Source organism: Hipposideros armiger, unplaced genomic scaffold, assembly GCF_001890085.2.
Source record: "Hipposideros armiger isolate ML-2016 unplaced genomic scaffold, ASM189008v1 scaffold_76, whole genome shotgun sequence".
NCBI lineage: Eukaryota > Metazoa > Chordata > Mammalia > Chiroptera > Hipposideridae > Hipposideros > Hipposideros armiger.
In genome coordinates, this window is record NW_017731426.1 from 490459 (window position 1) to 515347 (window position 24889).

General features: G+C 37.6%; 1 protein-coding gene across 2 annotated transcripts in view; it reads right to left on the bottom strand.

Moving 5' to 3' along the window:
* The window catches only part of LRP6 (LDL receptor related protein 6), a 133798-nt gene that overhangs the window by 17966 nt on the left and 90943 nt on the right, over positions 1-24889 (bottom strand). For both annotated transcript variants that reach the window (XM_019643293.1, XM_019643292.1), the window contains exons 8-17: positions 22964-23180; positions 21958-22247; positions 20451-20677; positions 18334-18518; positions 17371-17697; positions 10143-10345; positions 8088-8299; positions 6931-7121; positions 3826-4035; positions 1600-1725 (exon numbers count right to left, since the gene is read on the bottom strand). In XM_019643293.1, the coding sequence (XP_019498838.1) occupies positions 1600-1725; positions 3826-4035; positions 6931-7121; positions 8088-8299; positions 10143-10345; positions 17371-17697; positions 18334-18518; positions 20451-20677; positions 21958-22247; positions 22964-23180 (2188 nt within the window). The remainder of the gene's footprint in view (positions 1-1599; positions 1726-3825; positions 4036-6930; positions 7122-8087; positions 8300-10142; positions 10346-17370; positions 17698-18333; positions 18519-20450; positions 20678-21957; positions 22248-22963; positions 23181-24889) is intronic.

Consider the following 24889-nt stretch of genomic DNA (forward strand, 5'->3'; position numbering starts at 1 on the left):
ACACTATTCATGTAATAAGTACACTAAAAATAATCACTAAATGTAAAGAAAACAATCAAATGTCTTTCATAAGACTTCTAAATGGTCAGTGATATCCTTGAATCCGTTTTATCTATGTTATCATTACATAAAGGTAAATTCGCTAACATTTGCCATATTAGAATTAACATTTTAGCACCTTGATATGGAACTTGCTTTTTTAAAAAATTGTGGTAAATATATGTTAAAAAGTTTACCATTTTAACCATGTTAAAGGGTACAATTCAGCGGCATTAAGTACTTTCACACTGTTGTGCAACATTAGCTATTTTGGGGGAGACACTCCAAGTACCAGAGCTTAAGTTTTTCTATGCATATATCTGATGTCCCCAACTAAACTGTATGCTCGTCTCAAAGATCCTCAAATCTACAGTCCAAGCGGAGTGCCTCACAGCTGCCACTCAATACTTTATTTTTTTAAAACCTTAGGAATCTTAGAAGAATATAATACCATTTATAATACCATTTTCTCAATGATTTCTATATTTTGAGTGTATAAGCCTTTTCAATCTTTGTGCACAGAAATATGTATTTTATGTAGTTGTTATCACAGTAGAAAATACCATTTAATAGTTTTTTCACTTAAGCCAAATTTTGGCTACATTTTTACATCAGCTTATGATCATAATGTTTAATAGCTTATAAACTCAGTTACTTAATAATTTTCCTATCATTAGAAATTAGATTGTTTTTAAATTTCTCCTTCAGATGAATTAATTTAGAATTATCCCCAAGAAGAGGACTTCTGAATTAAGGAAACAGGTATTATGCTGTTTGATGCTACCATACCATGCTTTTTAAACAAAGGGATGCACCAATTTATGATCCCATGAGTGATTGACCCAATTTCACTACAACATTACTACTTAGGAATGTCTTAAATAAGATAGACCAGGGGTCGGCAAACTGTGGCTCGCGAGCCACATGCGGCTCTTTGGGTATATACATATGGCTCTGAAATAAAATTGAAAATGAAAATAAAACTATCATAGTTTCATTCATAAAATTTTTAAAGAATATTATTCACATAATGGTGATTTCATTTGTTTTATGGCTCTCGAATAATTTTTAAATTGTGAGGGACAGGATTGGCTCTTCTGTCTCAAAAGTTTGCCGACCACTGAGATAGCTAAATAAATAAGAAAAACAGGGAACTGCTGATGGATTTCAACAAAAGAATATTCTTTTTACTGAACACATTTCCAACAATGGTAAACTGAATTTTATCTAGAATTCAGTGGATGGAGATTATAGGAGGTAGAATTCATTCATCTTGTCACCCTCTGGGGTGGAAAAAGCTACTGTTATTAGGAAATACACTCGTTTAGAGGATGAGCTTCCCCTAACAGGGCACTGTTGTCTTAGTCCCAGGATGAGGTCATGATGGATTCACTCTTAGAAGAACCCACAGCCTAGTACAGTGCAAATGAATGGAATACAAGTGACCAAACAAGTTAGGAAAAAGAGCAATTTCACTGCCAAATCACAGAACGCTTGACTAAGTTACAGAACATGGTAACTGGCATTTAGACCTGCACAAGAAAATGATAACATACTTACCTCCACATGATAGCTCATCTTGAAGCAGAACCAAATGCATGGGGCAAGAACACCTTGTAGTACCATCTCCTTTTACAAGACAAATATGTGAACAGCCACCATTATCCTGAGCACAAGGGTGCTGCCCTATTAAAAAAAAAAAAAGAAGAAAAGGAAGGGAGAGAGGAGAGCCCAGTCACAAATGAATCATTTATGATTTACCAAGAAAATCAAATGTAAAATCACTCTGGATTTTATTTCCACACGATATAATTCCTCACTCCATCCCTACACAATCTATAAGAAAATGAGGACAATGATTTAAAAACACGAAACACTGTCTTTACATATTTATATATAAAATATTTTAAAGTATTTTAAGCAAGGTAATGGTGCAGCTCGTGTTAATTTTTGTGAATAAGCTGATTACTGGAACTAAAAAAATATGTAGGGAGAATGCTGAAACCTGGATATTATTCTATTTAATATATAAAAACTTCAAAACTATAGATTTTAACTCAGAAATTCTTCCTTTCCAAAAGATAAAACGATTTTACTCAAAAAAGTATACTTTAATGAGGAATCCATTGAAAATTAAAGTTTTTAGAAGAAAAACCTTAAGTTCACATGGAACTCAACCACTCAGAAGTGATAAAAATTATTTGCTTGGTCAAGTGCAAAAGATAATGTGCAATGTTACAAATGTTTAATTTCTTTATAAATAGGTTAAATTAAATAAACATACTCTTAAGTAACTTTTCAAAGTCTGTCTCACAAGTTGTATTTAATGAAACCATTGCTTTGAATTTCCTACTTAGCTTGTGTTAAAAAACAACTTGACATTTGTCATCACAGAATACCAACATCTGATGCAGCCGCCCATTTATTAACTGACTCTTCTCACCAACATCAGGCCTGCTTCAGTGTGTGTTGATGACATTGGGGGACTTAACTATCTATAAATGAGCAGCTGAGTTATACTATAATATATAGCTGCCCGCAAACAGACATCAATCATTATGTTAGGATACATAAACTACACAGCAGTGTTTCTCAGACATTTCATTCCATGGTACTTTTAATAAACAAAAATCTAATTCTCTTTAATATTAGAAATTTGAAAAAAATGTTTTTCCAAATACAGACCATATTTAAATCTTGAATTATAAAAAAAGGATAACCCCCTGGAAATTCTGAAAAATCTCCACTGAGATTTTCTACAATAAGATATTCATATATCAACTGAATAAATAACTCAGGTACTGTACCACAATTAACTTATTTCTATTAAATGTTCAGCACAAGTTACATATCATAACATAGACTAGCAACACTTATAAACTTTCTAATTCTTAAATACCTCTAACTTAAAGTCTAAGGTCATAAACTGACAACATAATGAAGACCTGAACAAGCAATGGTGCTCTCATTCCTCCATTCGCCTTTCATACTCCAATTGGATTTGAAAGCACTGTGCTAAGAAGTTGAAGAGTTTCAATTGTTCTCTCTCTTTTTTTTCAATAGTTCTCTCTTTAGTCCTCCATTTGACATTAGCATTCCTGGTACAATCATGTAAGACGTATTGTAGTGACTGCTAGAGGGTACTTTTGATTATAGACACATATTAACAAAAAACTAGCCCAAGATGGTTAGCCATTTTCAATAAGTTTTCAATAATATAAAAAGAATATTTATGGCTACTTTTCTAAGCTGAGAATTAAAAAATTTATCCACGAGGGAAAAAAAACCATGCACTTACTAAGCACAGTCTTCTCTAAGTTTACACACTAATTTTACTTTGCTTTGCGTTTGCTCAAAAATAGTTATTCTGTAACTATATTCATCATTATATAAATATAATTTTTGCTTTTGTTCCAACTATGGGGTGTGCAGGGAATAAAAGAAATGTATGTTTTATACCAGTATTCTTAAAGGGGCTGAAGAAGAGAAAAAGAAGGCATGAAAAGCAGAGCCTCTGTTTTACCTGGGAACATTTTTTAAAATGAGCAAGATCATTCCTTTCCCCCACTCCTGTTTTATGGGAAAAAGATGCTTAATTTGAAAAAGCTATCAGGTGAGTTTAACATAAGGCTTTAAAAACATGAAGAGTTAAAAAAAATGGCAAAACTAAAAGTACATGAAAATCTTGAAGATAAAGAGGTGAGACACAAAAGAACATCTAAATTTTATCTTAATTTCTACAACATACACAAATCCTGCAGTTGGAAACACACCATCAGCACTTACTATATTCCTGAAGGTTCAGCTCCTTTACTGCATGAATGTCACTAAGCTGAGCAATTCGAGCCTGGACTTTGGTTCTACCCTCTCGACCTGTCATGTCAATTTTTTCAATCATTTGCTGCTGCTTATCAATCCAATATAGCCAATTTTCAAACACAGTCAGTCCCACAGGCTGTAAGATGTTGGAGTCTTCTAATACTATCCGGTTGGCACCTTGGAAAGGAGAACATTCAACTGAAATAATTCATGTGCGTCAAGTCATACATTCGACCACTACTGAGTATCAGTTAGTGCCTAAAAGTACTGAAGAGAAAAATATAAGCTCTCTACCACAAAACTTGAAAATCATTCTTAGAAGAAAAGGTACATAACACATCAGAAAACAGGTAACAGACTAGGTATTCAAGTATAATCAAGAGCAGATAAGTGCCCAATACAAAGTAAATATTCTAGTTCACAGAAATGTAGAGAAGAGCTTAGAGCAGTTTTCAAATTTCTTTTTAAAGCAGAGTCCATTTTTCAAATTAAATTTTATGAAAAGTTCTAATATATAAAACAGACCCAAATGGTCCCTCTCTGGATGACACAGTGGTGGTGAGCCCAGAGCTCTGTGCTCAGGCCTCCCACTCAGTAAGCACACCTGAGGAATCTGTGAGGAACTGCTCCTCCCTCACCCCACCTGGCTACTCAGAACACAGGAAAAACGGCTGACTCAAAAGTTACCTGGTTCGAGCCTCACCTCCAAGTAAGAATTCTCTCTACAACACTCCAGACACAGCCGTCCAGGCTCTGAAGAAGCAACCTATTCTACTGATGAACTGAGGAAGGTTTTTTCACACAGTGTGCTGAAATCTGTGCCCCACTTCCCACCCCCCCAGCTTCCTCTCATTCAAAAAGAAAAAAATACATTCATTCCTCTTCTCTTCTTTGTAACAGTCCTTCAAATACCTATAAAACATATCCATCGTTCCTAAGTGATGAGTTCAATCAAAAAGCCATTAGCTTATACTTTGAAAATATCAGGGAAAGTTCCAGGAAAGAGACAGGCATAAGGCTAAGCTTTAATCAATGGAGAAAAGTGGGGAGATATTCCAGGTGAGAAGGCATTGCTTAAGTCAACATTCAAATCCATGGTGGGTTACACACAAGTTTACTTATGGTCTCACCTAAAAATCTATTAAAATGGTAGTAAAAAATTAGGTATAAACCCATAAAAACACATAGGACAGAAGAGCAGAAAAGTGATATAAAATTTAGAAGTTGGAGAACAGGCAGGCCAGGGATAATAACACAGTAGCCCAGAGAAAGCTCAATGGCGGCAGTCAGTGAAGCCAAAAAATCATCAGCTCATGAAACAGAAGCAGCAGGTATTTGGGATGGAGTAAAGGGAGGAGTTATGTGGCTGGGGCTGAAAGAAGAGTACTGACTGCAAGTAAGTATAAGAAGTAATGCAGCTCATGGATCGCCTCCTTTCCTCAAGCAGAAGACTGAAGACATACTTTCTAAAGCGGAATATACAAACATATATACCCATAAGTTTCTTATCGCTTATACACATATTGTGGATATGTACATATATGTGTGTGTATATATAGTATAAATATTTTTGGAGGGCAATTTGCCAGTAAATCTATATCATATAGTATTAAATTTTAAACAAAACTAGATCTTAATAAACAGCTTTTTAAATATCATCCCATGTCACTGCACGCAGATCTACCTCATTTGTTTGAATGACTGTAATATTTCATACACTGATATAGTAGAATGTATTTCTCTATAATAGACTATTACACATAATGCTCAGCAAATACCCTTGTTCAACTGGGTCAGCATTTCTGAAAGACAGCTATTTAAAAGGGAAATTTACTGGCAAATCGCCCTCCAAAAAAGTTCTACCCATTTCCACTTCAACCAAAGTGCATGAGAGCATACCATTTTCTACCGTTTTGGCCATGTTGGGTATAATCAACTTTAACATATTTTTGCCACTCTGATAGACATAAATAGTGTATTATTTTAATTTCTTTTTCATGATCACTAGAGTGAGGCCACACAGAATATTTGGACATTAGATACTGTAGGGAGAGGAAGTAACTATGATTGTAGACAGAGGACTGCAGAAAAATGAGAAAGTAAAACTACATCTGAAGACCAACAGATGATTTGATTTGGTTAAAACATCAGGAATATTAAGATCATTTGAGTTTGACGATGAGTTTGTGAAAGGCGAATACCAACTTAAGTGTACAACTAGACTTTTTTTCCTCAGGTTATGAAGATTTTTTTTTTTTTTTAGTACAGTAGTGACATGATTAGAAAGCATGCTTCAGAAAGTTAAACTAGAAACAGTGTGTGAACTTTCAGTGGGGTGGGGTGGGCAATCAGCAGGGAGGAGACTATCATAGGTTAGAATTCAGACCAGAGATGATGAGAACAAAAACTAGAGCAGAAGAATTAGAAAAGGATAAGAATTACATTAGAAATATATTACTGGGGCCGGCCGAGTGGTTCAGTTGATTAGGAGCGCAAGCTCTGAGCAACAGGGTCACCGGTTTGATTCCCACATGGGCCAGTGAGCTGTACCTGAGCTGAGCTGCCAACAGATGGCATGATAGCTCAGCTGGTGAGAGCACGTGCTCTAACAACAAGGCTGCCAGTTCAACTCCCGCATGAGATGATGGGTATGCATGCCCCCGTCCCCCACCAACAACTAAGACTGAAAGTGGAGACTGGACTTGGAGCTGAGCTTGCATCCTCCACAACTAAGATTGAAGGACAACAATTTGACTTGGAGCTGATGGGTCCTGGAAAAAACACAATGTTTCCTTTCTTCAATTAAAAAAACAAAAAACAAAACCCAGAAATATATTGCTTACAGAGCCCAAATGAGGAAAATTGGCAAGTTATTAGATAATAGAGGGAGCGATGATACTGATGATTGAAGAAAAAAGTGCTTCCCAACCAACTTGATGCTGACTAATTTCAGTGAATAAAACTGTACAGAAATGTGTACAAAAAATAATACAATGGAAGGAAAATACAAATCCAATTGATGAATCATCTCAATAACTGCAATCAAAATAAGGAAACACATTTCTTGGGTACCTGAGAGATCACTGCTTTCAATTCGCCGGAGATCCGAATCAGCCCAGAAGAGCTTGCCCAATCTGCTATCAAGGGCTAAAGCAACTGGTTTACTCAAGCCACTGAAAAAGAGGACCTCTCGTTCTGTTCCATCCAAAGCAGCCCTTTCAATTTTAGGAGATCTTTCCTGAAGATTGGTAAAATACATATACCTGAGGAGAACGGAGGAAACAGTAAGTTTACCAAAATAAGAAACCATACAAAATGGGAGTCTTCTTATTGATTAAAACAAAAGGAGGTAGAATAATGTAAAATCTTACATGTACTCATAAGTATTTAAATATATTTTCTAAAAGGCCATGAGGTACTTTTGTTACTTTCAGTAACAAAGGGTACACAGAATTTCTGAGGGAGCTAACTTTCATGCGTTAATAAAACAAAGTGCTATAGGCCGGCCTACGCTTTTGAACTACAATAAAATAAATAAAAAAGAGCAGTAACCAGAGATGTGGACACAGTATTTTAAATTCCTTCTCTAATTAGTCTATTTCATAACTAAAAATAAGTCCTATATGAATCATTCCTTGTATATAACTTCTAGAGTTCATCTCTTTCCTGCAACTGCTTTGAAGTGAGCTACTTTCCCTGCTGAATTCCTTATCACTCATTCATATGCAAATAAGTACTATTTATTAAATGCAAAGCTCTGTATTAAATGAAAGAAGACACATTATTGTAGTTTTGTCATAAAGGAATCTAAAGTCTAGCAGGAAATATAAGACTGAAAAACAATTACGTATAAGGCAAACGGGAAAGGACTAGGTATGACTAGAGAGGCACTGGTAGAGAGAGCTGGGGGTACATGGCAGAGGGGAAGGCCACACTGGCTGGGGCGGCAGGGTAGATCAAGGAAAACTTCATGAAAAATGTCGCAGTTCAAATGGTCCTGGCAGTGTGGGTAAAAAATCAGAACTAAAGCAATAGTAACTAAGACAGGAAATTCTAGGCAGTGAAATCAGAGAAAGCAAGGATGTAAGAAAATGCAGGGGCAGGTAGATGGAGAATATGGTTTTTCCCTGGAACACAGAACACTTAAAGATAAATAACTAAGGGCTGAACAGGAAGGCTGATCAGGGTCTCAGAGGCCAAGACATCTGAATGTCACATTAGTAACATACCCTTTCTCTGGGTTCACCATGATGGCTCGAGGTCTGTCTTGCTCGCCTTTTAGCACAACTCCAATTGATCTCCCATCTAATCTTGTTACATTAATGACATTGGTGGCCTCACAAGTCCAGTAGATATAGCGGCTATAAATATCAATGCTGAGATCATAGGGTTGTATTTCTAGGTTCTGATTCGGAACGGAGCTCACAACCACAGTAAAGCCCTAGGGAAGGAAAAAGACACACTCATAGAAAATTAGACTCCAAGCCAGAGAGCCCTGAGGCAATCATTCACAATGCCTACACTTACATGGTCACACACCTGAGAAGGAAGGCTCAAGGGACATTCCTTACTGATACATTTTTTACAAGTAACATGCTTTTTGTTAACATGCATTTCAAAACATTCCCTTTGGTTATTATGACATGAAAAGAGTGAGGTAAGGCCATATCAGTTGCTTTAAGAATCTAATAGTGCACTGATTAGAGATGAGTGCGAGAAGGTTGCAGCTCTCTCTCTCATAGACAACCATGGCTAGAACCACACCCTAGAAATATCTCTAAAGCAGTGTTTCTCAACCAGAGGCATTTAGCAATGTTTGGAGGCAGTTTTGATTGTCACGTCTCTGGGGGGTATTAACTGGCATATAGTGGGTACAGGCCAGTGATGCTGGTAAACATCCTACAATGTGTAGGTCAGTCCTCCACAGCAAAGAATTATCCAGCCCCAAAATGTCAAGTGCTGAAGTGGAGAAACCCTGCTCTAGAGACAATAGCAATCAGGGCTACAAACCACATCTATCAATTATGTCTTTCACTAATCTTCAAATACACCAGAATTTTTTTTTTACAAAGCCAAGCAGAAAGAGAGGCTTTATATATCTGTTCTATCTGAATAAATTATATTTTATTTACTCAGCATCTCTGAGGTACCATAGTCCATGAGGTTATCTCATTTATTTGCCATGTCCTTATCTGTGTAATAACAGCTATAATTTCTCTTTACTATAATAGTTATAAGCCTGTTAGTCCTAGCATACCATAGTGTAAGGTGCATCTGCAATACACCCCTAAAATGATCCCTCAGCAGCCTAAATATCAGGTTGTCAGAAAAGTCATGACGTATTTTTGCTGTTTTTCGTTGCAAAAATGCATCATGACTTTTCCGACAACTCAATACTTTACCTCCTTGCTCTTTTTGTAAGATAAGACATATAAAAAATTTGTACTCCAATCTCCCTAAATTTTAATATGTTCAGTTTAATAACTACTATGAGGGAAGATGATAAATAATGATATATAGTAATCCCAGTCTAACACTGCTTGGTCATAAAAAGAAAGCAAAGACAAATGGACAGTGGTATGTAAACCAGGACTAGTAAGATTTGTTGATAATATTCTCATTCCCACTCCATAGTCACCAAATATTTACCAAAAAAAAAAAAATCATTGGATTAATCATAAAATATCCTAGTTGTTTTTAATTTACTGAGGTTGTGTTGTATGTTTCCTATCTTCTGAACATCTTAAATAATAGTTAACTAGGAACAGAACTGTTATATTGAGTCCCTATCATGTAACAGGTAACGGGGCTATGTGCTTTACATTCCATGCAGCTAAAATGTTCATAAAAATCCAAGTGAGGGACAGAGCTGAGATCACAACCAAGGTCTATTTGATTTCAAAGCTTCCAACATTCCATGCAGATGGAATCATTTCAGAAAAACAAAAAACAAAAAACAACAACAACTATATAAATGGATATGGGTGGCAGTGACGAAGTCATTACCAATATATGAGGATAACTTACCTAATACAGGTTTCATTCCAATAGCATTATCAAACAATTGTTTAGAAAAGATCTTTAGAAGGAAAAAAGGCTGCTCAGTCCAGAATTTCAGTGTCTCTGTCTGTGTGCTTGTGTCTCTGTCTAACATGCATTCATGCACACACACACACACACACACATGCGTGCACGCACGCAAAATCAAGACAAATAAAATAGGACAGTTGGTTACTCCAATTACTAGGCAGAAGAAGTGCATCTTGCACTGAGCCCTGAGTTACCTGGCTGCCATCTTCTTGTGCTTTTCGGATCATGTTTTGTCGTGAGTCAATCCAATAGAGCTGCTTATCCAGTGGGTCATAGTCAATGGCCCGGACATTCCGCAGGCTGTGGATAGGAAGGATGATGTCAGGGCTCTGTTGTTCATCAATCACCATGCGGTTTATGGCGCTCTTTTGACTGAAGAGCAGGAAAGTAGTTGGAGCTTAAAGAAAGAAAAGAATAAATCTGAAACAGTTACTCTAAGTCCTGTCTCACTCAAATATTTGATCAGCATGTGGCTATATCTCATACAAAACAGACATAGATGTGGAAGAGGTAAGATTGAGGACAAAATTCTTTGGTATGCTCCCGGAAACTCTCTAGTGACATTAATCAGCGCTCTGGTTACCAAGCCAGTTATGAATTTACTCAGTGACATAGACACCTCGCCTATTTTTCCCCATCTTGTTCATAGTGGTATCAGAGGAGACTTGATTTCAATGAAGCATTTGACAAAGATATACAAAATTCTCCCTGTGTATCAAGTGAATAATCCTGTTCCTCCATAACCTATTCTTGGGGGTGGCAGGAAGTCTGCGCCTCCAGAGGTCAAAGGAAAAACTTCAAGACCAGTTTTAGTCTCAGCTATCTCACTATTTAGCCACTTAATCTAAACATAGTCACTGAACCTCTTTGTGTCAAAGTTTACTCAACTCTAAAATAAGGTTAGTGCAATCTTGTTCTGCTCACAGAGTTGTTGTAAGAATTTTACAACATATGTGAAAATATTTTAAAAATTATAAGGTATTATGTCAATTATACCCTTAATAAAAAAAACTGTAAGGCATTATACAAATGTAAAGTAAAAATAACTATTGTTTATTATTATCACTATCAGCTTGGTATTAATAGGAATCAAATACCAATAAACTTGGTATTAATAGGACTCAAACAAACCTTCATAGATTGTAGATATAGGCTTTATTTTGTACTGTGTATATGTGATGGTTGCAGTGAGAGAGAGCCAATAAAAATCTCACATCCTCCCATAAAGCTAATAACAAATGCTTTACACTCATTATCTATAATCCTGATAACAAACCTTGTATTTATATTTTCACTAAAAAATATTCTGCTCTGATGCCCTAAACTTTTGAAGTGAGAAAATGCAACAGAGACAACATTACCCTTCCCCAGGGACCAGGCCTCTGATTCCTATGTAATCATCTTTACTGCATGAAAACATCCAGGAAAGAACAGCATTTGACAGTGCTATCAACAACTTCAAAGTCTACTGGCATTTTAAAAATCTTCATTAAGGGCTGGCCGAGTGGCGCGATGGTTAAGATCTCGCTTGGGACGCCAGAGGGCCCCGGTTCGGATCCCACATAGGAGGGCCAGTGACACTGCCCTCTACAGCTGAGATGCTGAACAACAGCTCAACCTGGAGCTGGGCTGCTGTGAGTCACCGGCGATGGCGTAGGCTGCAGCCCCTGTGGCAGTGGGTTGCCATGGGCTACCGTGTGTAGCCAGCAGCCAGTGTGAGCGGCCAGCAGCCACAGTGAGTGGCCGTCTAGAAGCCGGCGACTGATCTGCCTCACCTGGGAAGAGCGCAATGATGGTGCCAACTTGGGCCAGTGAAGCAACATCCTCCACAACTAGAGTGAAGAACAAAACGACAGCAACTTGTCTGTTCTCCTTCCCCCAATTCCCCAGCACTGTTCCCATCCCCCCAATTCCCCAATTAAAAAAAAAAAATCTTTAGGGCCAGCTGAGTGGCTGTTGGTTAAGAGCTCGCTCAAGAGTTTGAGCTCTGAGCAACAGCGGTTCGAGTCCGGCCCAAGCTGAGCAGCCGCTGAGCTGCCAACAGGTAGCAGGATGGCTCAGCTAAAAAAAAAAAAAAAATCTTAAAAAAAAAAAAAACTTCATTAAAATATATATAAAAATTCCATAATACATCTTATTCTCTTGGGGGGGGGGGTCTGTCATCACCTACACTCAGTAGAATTTTGTCCTTCTCAGGGATACAGACATAAATGACTAAGACAGAACCCTTTCATTTCCCCCTAAATCCATTCTTCACTGCTCCATTATTTGTGGTTCCCTGGTTTACTTTACATTTACACTCAAATGTATATTGGCTTAAATCCCAAAAAAACTCATTGGTACTCACAAAGAAACTTGGTATTCACAACACTGAAATCCTGATTTAAGTTCTTCACTGGCTAAATGCCCATACCTAGCTTGGAAGATTTAGAATGTATTCCAATGATCCCACTGGAACTCTCCATTACCTGGAGTCCATCCATCACATACTGATTTAACAACTTGTAGCAATTTTAGTAGAACCCATGCCTTAAGTAGTAAGAACACATGTCACAACAGAGTAGCTCACAAGACTCCCATCTTTTTTTTTTAAGGATTGTTTTTTGGCAATACTACTTTCTTGTAAATCAAGAAAAAAAAAAAAAAAAGCTCTAAATTGTAAGTTTCCAACAGAATAAGCACCCTTTATACTAAGACATACAATGAGACTTAGAAGACAGGCCCAAGTTTTTGCTGCCAACTTTTCCTGACAGGGAAATAATATCAAATATATATTTGGCTCTTAGTATGTTTTACTGAGTACTATTTTTTTTGAGTCAAGTTTTAACCTTCCATAAGGTTCTATAATTACACGTTCTAGAAATGTGGATTAAGACCAACCTGAATGTGGCTCCAAATAAAAGTTTGTTTCAAAAAGTCTATGGGTGCCATTAACAATTACAATTAATATTTCTAAGAGGAAGCTGATATTTTGAATTATTTACAAGCCATTCAGTGCTAAAGTGACAAAGAATATGCAATTTTATGAGCCCAAATCCATCCTAATTTATGTAACCTCTAACCACCGCATCTTCTGGGGAACGGTGCTTTAAAAATTGCTCTGTCAGGCTGTCTGAATTTTACATTCCCACAATGAAGAGCCACACGCAGAAGGTGGAGGATCAGGTGTAAGCAGGAGTGAGCTTTTCAGCTTCCTTTTGAAGGCACTAGTGTTCACCTGTAGCTTAAAGGAAGGCATTGCTCTTGAGTAAGAACAGCTAATCTGCAAGGCCCAGCCCCCCACGTCTGCCTGTGTCATTTGTGCACTTGCCAAATGCACTGAGTTTGGACTAAAGTCCAACCCATACTTCATTACACAAACCTGTGCACTTGTGCAGCTGCATCTGCCCAGAGGAAACATCTTTTCCCAATTTGCACAAAGGTGCCATAGAAGCCAGCCACTTCAGTACTGAACAAGGGATTACACAAGTTGGCTTCTTGTTTCCTCTGACTTCATTCATTCAGTCACTCTGTTCCAGCAACACTGGCCCTCATAGGTGCTGCTCTACCATGCCAGACACGTTCCTCCCCAGGGCCTTTGCATCGGCTGCCCCCTTTTGCTTAACAGGTCTTCCTCCACAGAGCTCATTTCCTCACCTCCTTCAGTCTTGACAAAACGTTGTTTTTTTCAATAGGGACTTCTCTGATCAACCTATTTAACACTGCAATCCTCCCCCCCTTCGCAGCTCCCCCCCCCCGCCCCACACACCTTTCCTTGCCCTTAATATTTCTCCATAACACATGTCTCTATTTAATCCATGATATAATTTACTTAATTGGTTCTTTATTTGTCCCACTGGAATTTAATCTCCATGAGTGCAGGGATTGATGTCTATTTCATTCACTACTACACTCTCCACGGGCTCAAATAATGCCCAGTATTTAGTAGATGTTCAATAAATACTCACTGAAAGAATGAATAAGACATTAAGAAACAAGCATTAGATGATGATAACTAAAGAGAGCCCTGTAGACATGATTAAGTAAGAAAATAAAATTATTTCAGAGACTTGGGAAGGAAAACGAATGTTTATTTAGGACTTCTAGCATGCTACACATCAGACTAGATGTTCTTTAATCCCCAAATTTTTCATCTCCATTTTAGAGGTGAGCAAACTCAGAAAGGTTAAGTAATTTTTAAAGGAAACCTCAGAAAGGTGTAGTAATTTTTCCACAGTCATAAAGCTGTTGATGGAAAAGCACGTGTTTTCCCAAATCCTGTGCTGCTTTTTCACTTTCAATTAACAATGATTTCTTGAAAGACTACTATTTACCAAGCACGATTCATGACACCGAAAATATATCAGTGAAAAAACAGGCAAGAAAATGTTGCTTCGTGGAGTTTATATTCCAATAGACAATAAGCAATAAACATACTAAGTAAGTTATAGTATATAAGTAGAATGTATAAAAAATATAGTATATCAATGAGTGATTAAGTGTTATGGGAAAAAGAAAAAGTACAGGTAAGGGGAACCGGCGATGCTAGACAGGGTGGAAGGACGCTCTGCCAGTTTTAAGTAGGGTAAACCAGGTCTTCCTGCGAAGGTCACAATAAGCAAAGACTTGGAGGCGAAGTACATCCGTGCAAATACTTGCAGGAAGAACATTCCAAGCAGAGGAAAAAAGCAGCACAATGTTCCTGAGGTGGGAGTAATTGGCACGTTTGACAACAGCAATGAGGCTAGTGTGGCTGTCATGGAGAGAGCAGGGGAGAGAACAGTAAAAGCTGGGATTAGAGAAGAAAAAGGAAGAATGTCAAGTGTCGGATGCAGAACTTGTAGGAACCTGTAGGCCATTATAAGAACTAGGTTTTTACTCTAGGGGAGTAACAACCTTACAATGGGGTGCCATTGTAAGGTTCTGAGCAGAGAAACATGACCTGATGTAGCTTCTGAAACTTAGGTCAGGGAGTAAATTACACCACGTTAGAAAACTTTTTAAGGGCAACTACTTTGTGTTACACTTTTCTTATAATCTGCCCTGAAATCTAATAGGGACACTCTGCACTGATTTCTCACGGCCTTCACTCACCAACTAATTTGCACTCATGATGATGACTTCAAAAGGTACTTTCCATTTTCTTGTCTCCTGTCTCTATCAGTTATTACTCTCATTGTCTCCTTCCATTTAGTCAAACTTCTTGAAAAAGACACCTGTATATACTACCTCCCCTTCCTTTTCTCCACTTATGTTTTGATCTAGTCCAATGTTTCACCATTACTTCCCTGAAATTACTCTCTTCAAGGTTACTAATAACTAAAATCCAATGGATACTTATTTCAGGCCCCACCTTAACCTCTCAGCAGCATCCAGCACCGTTCTTCCTGAAGCGATCGTATCTCTTGTCTTCTGCGCACTCTTCTCTCCTGGTTTTCCTCTGACCTCTCTGGCTGCTACTTTCCAGTGTCCATGGAAAGCTTTCCCTCCTCAACCAGCAGGTTACCAGGTCCCTTCTTTTCTCTATGCCATCAGCTGGCAAACTATGGCGCACAAGCTAAATCTGCTCTGCTGCCTGTTTTCATAATAAAGTCCATCAGAATTCAGTTACATTTTAAAATGAGTGTCTATGGCTGCTTTTATGCTAGAGTGGACAGAACTGAGTAGGTGTGCAAGACTACAGAACCCATAAGCCTAAATATTTACTCGCTGGCCTGTTAACAGAAAAAGTTTGCTGACCCCAGCTGTACATCTCCCTAAGTGATCTCACCAATTTTAAATACATGCTGGCAATTCCAAAATTTCTATCTCCAACCTCATTTCTTTCCTCTGAGCTCTGGAATCTTCTGTCCAACTACCTATTTAGTATTTCATTTGCAACGCCCCATAGGAAAAATCAATATAAACCTGCCTATAATTAAAATTTTTATTTCTTCCTAAAAACTAACCTTCCTCTCACTACTTCATCTGCTATTTACTTAACAGCTCAAACCAAAAATCTAGAAGTCAGCCCTGTTTCCTCCCTCTCCTTCCCAGCACACAGCCCATTAACAAGTTCTGTTTATTCTAGCTTCAAAATACACCTCGAATCCATCAGCTTCTCCCCCCGGCTACTGCCACACCCCAGTCCATGCCTACCAGCATTACCACGCTAGTCTAACCGACTTTCCTGCTACCACATCTTTTTCTTCTCAAATCCGTTCTTCGCAGCAATCAAATCATGTTATATCTTATTTAATTTTCACAGTAACCCTATAAAGTAGTTACTATTATTATACCCATTTTACAAGTGAGAAAAATTATGGCTTAAAATTTTTATGCGACTTGCTTTAGTAAAATATGCAACCAATGTGGGAGAGACTCCAAATCATTGAAGGTATAAACTTATGTTCTTTCTTTTTCACAACTAATGCCTTGTTGTGTCTGAACAGACTAAGTCCTTTCCTATGTGAATTCTTATACTTTCAGGCATAGAATAAAGTAATTTTAAAACGTAATTACATCTACAGCAGTTTTGTTTCCCTCTACCCTAGTGAACCATCATCCCCTGCTTCTCTCCCATGAATCTCCTCTTTCTGTTCTAATTCTGTATATCTTTATCGTATCTACCAATTTGTTCTTGTCCATTCACCAAGACACAGGCCTTCATGCATACTTGAATCATCAACTACGTTTCCCTAAGCCAACAATGTTTTGTTATACACTGTTTGGTTGTTCTTAGCACAGTGTGCATGTGTGCACACGTGTGTGCACATGTGCACGCACGCGCGCGTGTATGTGTTTAACATGCAGTACTTGCTAACATTTAAAAATCAGGAGATATCGCGGTCAAAAAAACATTTTTGGATTCATGACCCAGGAAAAAGACCCAGTAACATCAGCTGGACTCAAGCAGCGACCACCCACTATGTTCAATGCGTGTGCTCTCTAGTTTCCTATCTATTTACTACTGTTTCATACTGGGCTAAATTTACTCACATGCATTTTCTGCCAGCCTTTTATATACTTAAATTTTTTATCTTCAGCCTATTCTGTGAACTTCAAAGGACAAGAAAGTTCTACTTTGGAAATGCTCTTTGTTGTACTGTTTGCACTCCTCTATCTTTCCCTTATAATGACTAAACATGAATGATGTACAGCATATATGCAAGACTGTCTCTCAATTAAGCTATGTAAATTCTGCACTAAATATTGAATGTTTACAGGTAAAAGATGTAATTTTTCTGTAAAATCAGTTTTTCCATAAAATCAACCAGCTGTCCTCAAATAAAGAGTAACAAAAACTTGCATTTTTCCATCTTTAGTCCTTTTTCATTAAACAAATGATCAACTGTGGACTTCTACAACGTTTTACTCTAGGAAGAACATGAACTACAGTGTTGTCAAAATCCTGCTTTCTCCTCTAACTCTAGTTTTCTTTGGGGGGGGGGGAATGCAGCTTACCACTACAAGTCCTGTTGTCAGCATTAAGAGAGTAGTGGGCAGGGCATCCACAAACAAAACCTCCAACTGGCACTGCCAAGCAGAGGTGGGAGCAGTGCCCATTGCTGGAAGCGCACTCATTCCACCCTGCCTGCCGAGAGGAGTGAAAGACTAGGATGTCCATCACATAATCCAAATGGCCCTGAATGATGGTGCGGTTTTGGCCACTCGTTTTGTTGGCACGCTCAATGCTGCGTCGGCTCCAGTCGGTCCAGTAGATGTAATCTTGGTACTGAGTTAAGCCAAAAGGATGAGGCAAGTCATCTGCTATAACTTCACGGTTAAGTCCTATTTTCGGAAAGGCAGCAGACAGGAAAAGCAGGGGGATGAAATATGTGAGAATCGGAGTCTTGTTGCTCCCTCCCCCAAATTGTAACATGTAAAACATTACATTTGTAAGCAATTTAAAATAGAACAATTCATTTTAAAGCAATTCTAAAACCAGACCAGTCCTTTGAAATCAATCCATCTGCAGTCTGACCCCATGCCTCAAACTTATATTCTTGTTATAAATCACCAAGTTTGTTTAAACTCCTACAAATGGTCTGTTTTGATTGTGGCCTTATTTTCTCTCCATAAGGACCTATAGTTCAACTTTTCTTCTTCCTTCCATGAAAAGACGGAAATGCATATATTGTATTTTACTGGTACAAAAAGTCACTTCAGGAATATCTAGGGAGTTATAAATTCCATTACAAGCACAACAGTAATGAAATTTCCACACAATAAAGAGATGCGAATCCAAGTGCCTGGCCCACTATTGGTAACAATAAACAGAATACAATGCCAGACAGAGGAAGAAACTAGATATTCATATGAAGTTTTATTAATAGTATCTAACCAATGGTGATAGCAACCTTTCTGATCTTGCATAAAAAGAACAATACACTACTAGCTGTCCGAATAAAAAAAAATAGAGCTTACCAAGCATATTTGAAGATTCTATTAAGTTGGTGTCCAGGTCTGTCCAATAGAGCCTCCTTTTAGCATAATCAATAGTTAGGCCATTTGCTCGCCCCACATTTGGAACTAATGTGGTACGTTCACTTCCATCCATGGCAGCTCTGTCTATCTTTGGTTTCCCACCCCATTCAGTCCAATACATAAATCTAAATTCAAAACAATGAATATTTAACATTTCACTTTTGATTATTTGGGAGAAAGGGTCATATTCATGCATAGTTAACTGAATAATCTTTAAAGAAAATATTCATTAAATCAAGGAAATTCATAAAACAAAATCATGGTTATAATTTTTCAATTATTTTGGCACCCTCAACTAAATTTCTTCTTATATACTAAAAAGGAAGTGAGTCAGCTTTCCTTAGTCTTTCCAATGAATCTGTTCCATCCAAAACCTAGGAATTGGAAACGAACCAGTGATTTCCCATTGCAGCACTTGCATTTATGAAACGAATATTCAAGAAGATAGGAAAGGATTACAGTTCTGGTCTCCAAATCTGGTTCACTTCTGAATAAATATCTTTATATATTTCTAAATACAAGTAATTCGAGTTTTGAAATTTTTAAACTTACTTTTTGACTTGTGTAAAAAAAATTTTCCCCAAAAACAAGTTGCAGGAGTATATCAAAAGTACAAATTAACTGAAGTTAAAAAAGCAAACTTTGAAATGTATTTGGACACACGGTCCAAGGGAACATACTGTATACATAAGATCAATGAATCACCCTTTACTGTGTCAGCTGGGCAGTAAACATTACTACTATAATTGCTGTGAAATTTTAGCACTCTTGCTTTTATGTTACTTTTTTGAGTTTTTCACATTACCCTTAGACAGCCTTGCAGTACTCTAGGCTTTTTACAGATGAGAAGGCCAAAGCACTAGAAGAAATGTGAATGATTTGTCTAATGTCTTCAAGCCAGTCACACAACAGAGCTAGAAATAGAACCTAATCCTTAGCCCTTTCAACTAAACTAGTTAGGGGCTAGTTTCAGGACACTCTGAATACTGGGACTAGGAAAGCTCTCCACATGCCAACGCTCATCAAATACCTGAGGGCAGACATTCACTCATCAGCCTGTCAGCTGAGGGTTGACCTGGTAGCAATATAGGAACATGCTTTTCTGAAAAGTAAAGTTGGTCTCAGGCTTTGTTTGCATTTGTACTTGTCAGCTGACAGGCACGTGCACACCACAAGAGCCAAAGAGAAACAACTGTGACAGAAATTTCACAGTTGCCAGCAGGCACATAAACTAGAGTCCTTAGTACCAACTACTAAATTTATCTGTCTGGTAACTAATGCTTAGAGTAAAAGATCACCATGATCCAACCACAATGTGTCAGCATAGAGAAGCTGCCTTTGATAGGGCCTCCTAATTAGATGGCTAACTAGCTAATCAGGGAATTAATGTGATTTCAGGGAAACTATTTTTAATTATAGATATAGTAAAATAGGTATATTCACATTGTTAGCTTCTGCTTTTAAAAGTGGAATTATTCTTCAAAATTTCAGATCTCTTAGCTGCTGGCTTTTTAAAACTTGCTAAATCATGCAGGTGAATCATCTACTCTTGAAAAACACGTCATTTTGTAAATAAATAGTTTACCATATTTAATACCAAAGTTTCTCCATGCTTATAATAATATCAAACTAACTGTCCATTTAGAATTAATGTTGTAAAATGGAGCTTTCAAAAAAAAATGCAGTTATTTCTTTGCACGCAACATTTCAGTGGGTTTACTTTAACAGGTTTGGAATTTGGTATACCTCGGGAGAGGGTGCAAGCAAATATAGACTTGATACCTTTAATAAGGCTGTTTACTTAGTATATAAATGTGAGTTATAATATTAAATTATTAATCCATTTCACTAATCTTTCTTCACCCAATGTTAATGACAAAAGTAAAATTTTGCAAATAATTATTAATTTTAAAATCAGTGAATTCTCAACTAATGGTTTTAAAATAAAGCCTACCTATTTGTCAGATTCCTAATAAGCATTAAGACATCAAGAATATAATCCATAACTAGTCCATGCACAATATAGTTGCAAAGAATGCATACATAAAGCTGTTTACCCTTCAGCAGGGTCCAACGCAAGAGCTCTGGGACTATCTAGGTCTTTCCACACCAAAACTTGCCGGTGCTGCCCATCCAACTTTGACACCTCAATTCTATTGGTTCCCGTGTCTGCCCAGTATAAGTTCTTCCCAAGCCAGTCCACTGCCATGCCTTCTGGATAGTCTAAGCCGAATTCCACCACGTGTTCCAGTGCACTGCCATTCATAAAGGCTCTGCTGATGGTCTGCAAAAATAAGATTAAGCGCTTAAGCACAAAACACGATCCAGAAAAAATGTTTGGTTTGGGTTTTGTTGGTGGGAAGAACCAGAAGAGGCAGGGGTACAATTTCTTAATACCATTCAAATATTTTACAAGCACAGAAAAAAAAAAAATGATATCAATCTCTAATTAAATGCAACTGTGACCTCAAGTTTTATTGCCAATTCAGGCAGAAATTTTTAAAATTCTTAAGGACCAAAAATTTATTCCAGTAAGACAGTGAAATGATTTTTCTTTTAAAATTTATTAGTGATCAAGTGAAAAAAATGTGACCAGAATGTTGTAGACTCTCAACAGGTAGTCAGCTTTCTGAAGGTGCCTGAGAATATGCCATGTCATTGTGTCACTTTGAGAAGATCTCAACATCCTTATATCTTAAAAAATGCATAATACCATTATATTATTACTACTGTAGCTCTGAATTCCCTAAAATTTAAAATAATCATAATTCAAGCTATTAATAATAGCTGCTACTTCCTTTCAAGCACTATCCTAAGTATTTTGTGTACATATATTTTCAATTAAGCATCACAATAGCCCTACAAGGTAAGTATTATCTCTATTTTCAAAATGAAGAAACTTGGAATGCCATACAGTAAGAGCCAAGATTTATTTATTCACTTCATTTATTCACTCATTTAATAGCTAGTTACTGAACAATATTAGGATACTACTCTGGCTCCTATATCCCATGATTTTTGCATGTTAGACAAAATTTTACACAAGCTATGTGAAACAAGCCCAAAACAATCTGGAAGGAGAAAAGATTATTCTCCAGATTTTCTGTGAACTCCTTATTGACTCACTATGCTTTACAGTACTTATTCTAGGGGGGGAAAAAAAAAAAAAAGATGTGCTGTTACTCATAATTGGCATTTTCTACCTCGGTCAGGCTCCAAAATTTTGCAGAAAATAAATTAAGAGTCAAGTCTCTAAAAGCCACTTATGTGAAACATACAATTGCTTATTCTCGAATTGCAGAAAACGTCACTCCTTATCTTCAAATGGGACAAAAGAGAGGAAGATTATGTCTTATAGAATGAGAACATGCAAACAAAGTATATTAAAAGGCACTTAATAAAATACTGAATGGGCCTTCCCCTTGACTTCCTTTAAAAAGTTAACGGTTTTTGTTGAACTTTGCCTGTGAAGCAATGAGGGCAGCTGATTATAGTATGAAGACTCAGAAATGCTTGAAGCTCTCTTTTAGTTCCCACTTTGAATATTCCAGTTCATTTGCTAACCTTGAGTGATATATCGGTCCAGTAAATTCGGTTGTCTGTCACATCAAAATCCAAAGCAGAAGCTTCTTTAACACCAGTGAGTGGAATGGCCACATTATTATTGTTAGTTTCCAAGGAAATTCGCCTGATATCTGCTCTCCGTGAAAACAAAAGGAAAGCCTCTGGGACAATGCAGGTCTTCATGTCACTGATGAGTTCAAAGCCAATGGGACAGGCACAGCGAAGGCCCTGAGGTCTATAGAGGCAAAGGTGGCTACATCCCCCATTTTCCTCAGCGCAGGGGTTGGAACCTAAAAGATAAATTAATTAGAAAAGGGCCCAGAAGGATACACACATTGACACAATCAACACATTTTCACTTTAAAATGACTAAGCACTGGGTTCACGAAGACCTATGATTGTATCTACTTCCAAATCTAGTTTCAAGGCTGATCTCACAAACCAGTGCTATGAGGATTAATAGGGAATAAAAGGCCAGGTTGCAATGTCATGGGCTGTCCCAGCTACTCACAAGGCTGAGTCAGGAGAAACACTGGAGACCAAGAGCTCTGAGCTGCAGTGCACTATGTCGATGGGTGTCTGCACTAAGTGGGCATCAACATGGTGCCCACCCAGGAACGGACCACCAGGCTGCCTAAGGAGGGGTGAACTGGTCCGGACTGGAAATGGAGCTGGTCAAAACTCCCTTGCTGACCAAAAAAAGTATGGCCAAAACTTTCCTTTGTACCCATAGTAAGCTTTAAAATAAGCCACATTATTCATACAATAGGATTGAATTCTTTTGATGAAAGAGTGTGTGTTCTTATCCTTTCAATTCAAGCTATGTAGCCAGAGTACTAAACCAACATTTAAAAGACCCACTCCTGTTTAAAAAACCGGTTAACGGATGATTTCTATATTCCCTCAACACATCAACAATTTACAATGCTGCTTTACAAACTGCTGCCTATCTCCATCTTTTCTCATTCCTGGCTTCCACCTCTAAGAGAATTCTGGAATTACTTACCAATGATTCGATGAACATTTGTGGCCTTTAGGCCCATGAGGTCAGGAAGCTGATCTATGATGATTTCCCTCTCTGCGCTTCGTTTGTGCACTCGTTCGATGCTACGCCTCTGCCAGTCAGTCCAGTAAACATAGTCACCCAACAAAGTAAACCCAAATATGTGAGGAATTTTGTCTTCCACTAATACTCGTCTTCCAGTGCCATCAGTATTCATAACCTTCAAGTTTAAGTTTAAAGAGAAGAGGAAAAGATGTGTACTTATTCTTCAAATGTATGTAAAAATGACAAATCCAACTGCCTGTTTCATAAAAATGCAAACTTGTCATCTTAGTTATCCCTGTTGCAATGCTTTCACTAATGACAAAAATGCTGATTTAATGAGAATGATTTCGAATACTCAATATAAGCTAACATTTTACCTCCATTTCTCCAATCTCTTATTACTGTTCATTCCTTCTAAAGATTTTGGCAATATTAGATTTAGTATGCATCTCCTCTATTAAACAACTATGTAAAAATTAAAAATACAATATCTTCACCTTAAGTTTGCTCGTACATTAGTTTTCAAATTATAATGTACATCACATACATTATTTTATCGCATGTATTTTTTATAACGTATGTTATTTTATCCTGAGAGTTTTGTCTTTTTTCATCTAAGGAAACAGATTCATATAAGGTCACACAGCTTGTAAACAGAGTTGATAATCTTTTTTAGGACTCGTTCCACTTAGTACATTTTTTATTTCATTGTTTTTATTTAAAATTAACATTATTAAATTCATTCTGACACTCTCATAAACATCAGCAATTTCCTTAGAAGCAGCAAAGGTACCTTCTCTGTGTCCGACACTGCTGCATGTACTAATCTTCTGTTCTACAAAACGGAATATGTCTTTGAGAGCACAAACTTGCAAGATAACAACTGAGACCATTTCTACTATTTAAAGTGGACTGTGTGCCAGGCAAAGTGCCTTCAGAAATGTTATTCTGGTACTAAAAACACGTACTTTAAACAATATCGGCCCCCTGACCTACCTAAAAAAAGTATCAGATACAAACTTATATTTGGTTTTTTTTTTTCTTTAAAGATTTTATTGGGGAATCGGGGGAGGGGAACAGCATTGGGGAATCAGGGAAGGGGAACAGACGAGTTGCTGTCCTTTGGTTCTTCAGTCTAGTTGTGGAGGACGTCACTAACCTGGCCCATGTTGGTATTATCATTGTGCTCTTCCTGGGTGAGGCAGATCGGTCACCCACTCTGACAGCCACTCGCGGCGGCTCTTGGCAGCTCACGCCAGCTGCCAGCCACTCGCAGTAGCTTATGGTGGCCCACTGTAGCCTATGCCATCGCCGGTGACTCACGGCAGCCCAGCTCCAGGTCAAGCAGTTGTTCACCATCTTAGCTGTAGAGGGTGCAGCGTCACTGCCCTCATGTGGGATCCAAACCAGGACCCCGCTGCTCAGAGCCGGCATCCCAAGCCAACTCCTAACCAACGTGCCACTTGACCGGCCCTCAAGTATTAATTTAATCCATAAAATTAGTAAGAAATATTCCATGTAAGCCAATACTGTGACTGCCTAGGTGGAATGACAACCAGATGTTTTTTTTCTCTCTCCTCTCTAAAAATTTTAAAACACCTGCTGATCTTCCAGAACAGCCAAAACTTGGAAACAGATGAAGTACTTAAAAATTGAGCAAGCAAAACTGTGCTATATCCTTTAATTTGCAAATATCAATAAATATTTGATTTATATCTGATGGAAGAGAGACTATATTGGTTGAATGTTTCATATCAGAAACAACAGAAATTCTATTAAGCCAACTGTATATATCTGTATTTAAATAAAATGTTTAAAAGTCAAAAACATTGTTAAAAAAAATTAAGTACTGCTTCAACTCCTCAATTCAATGCTTTTTTTTTT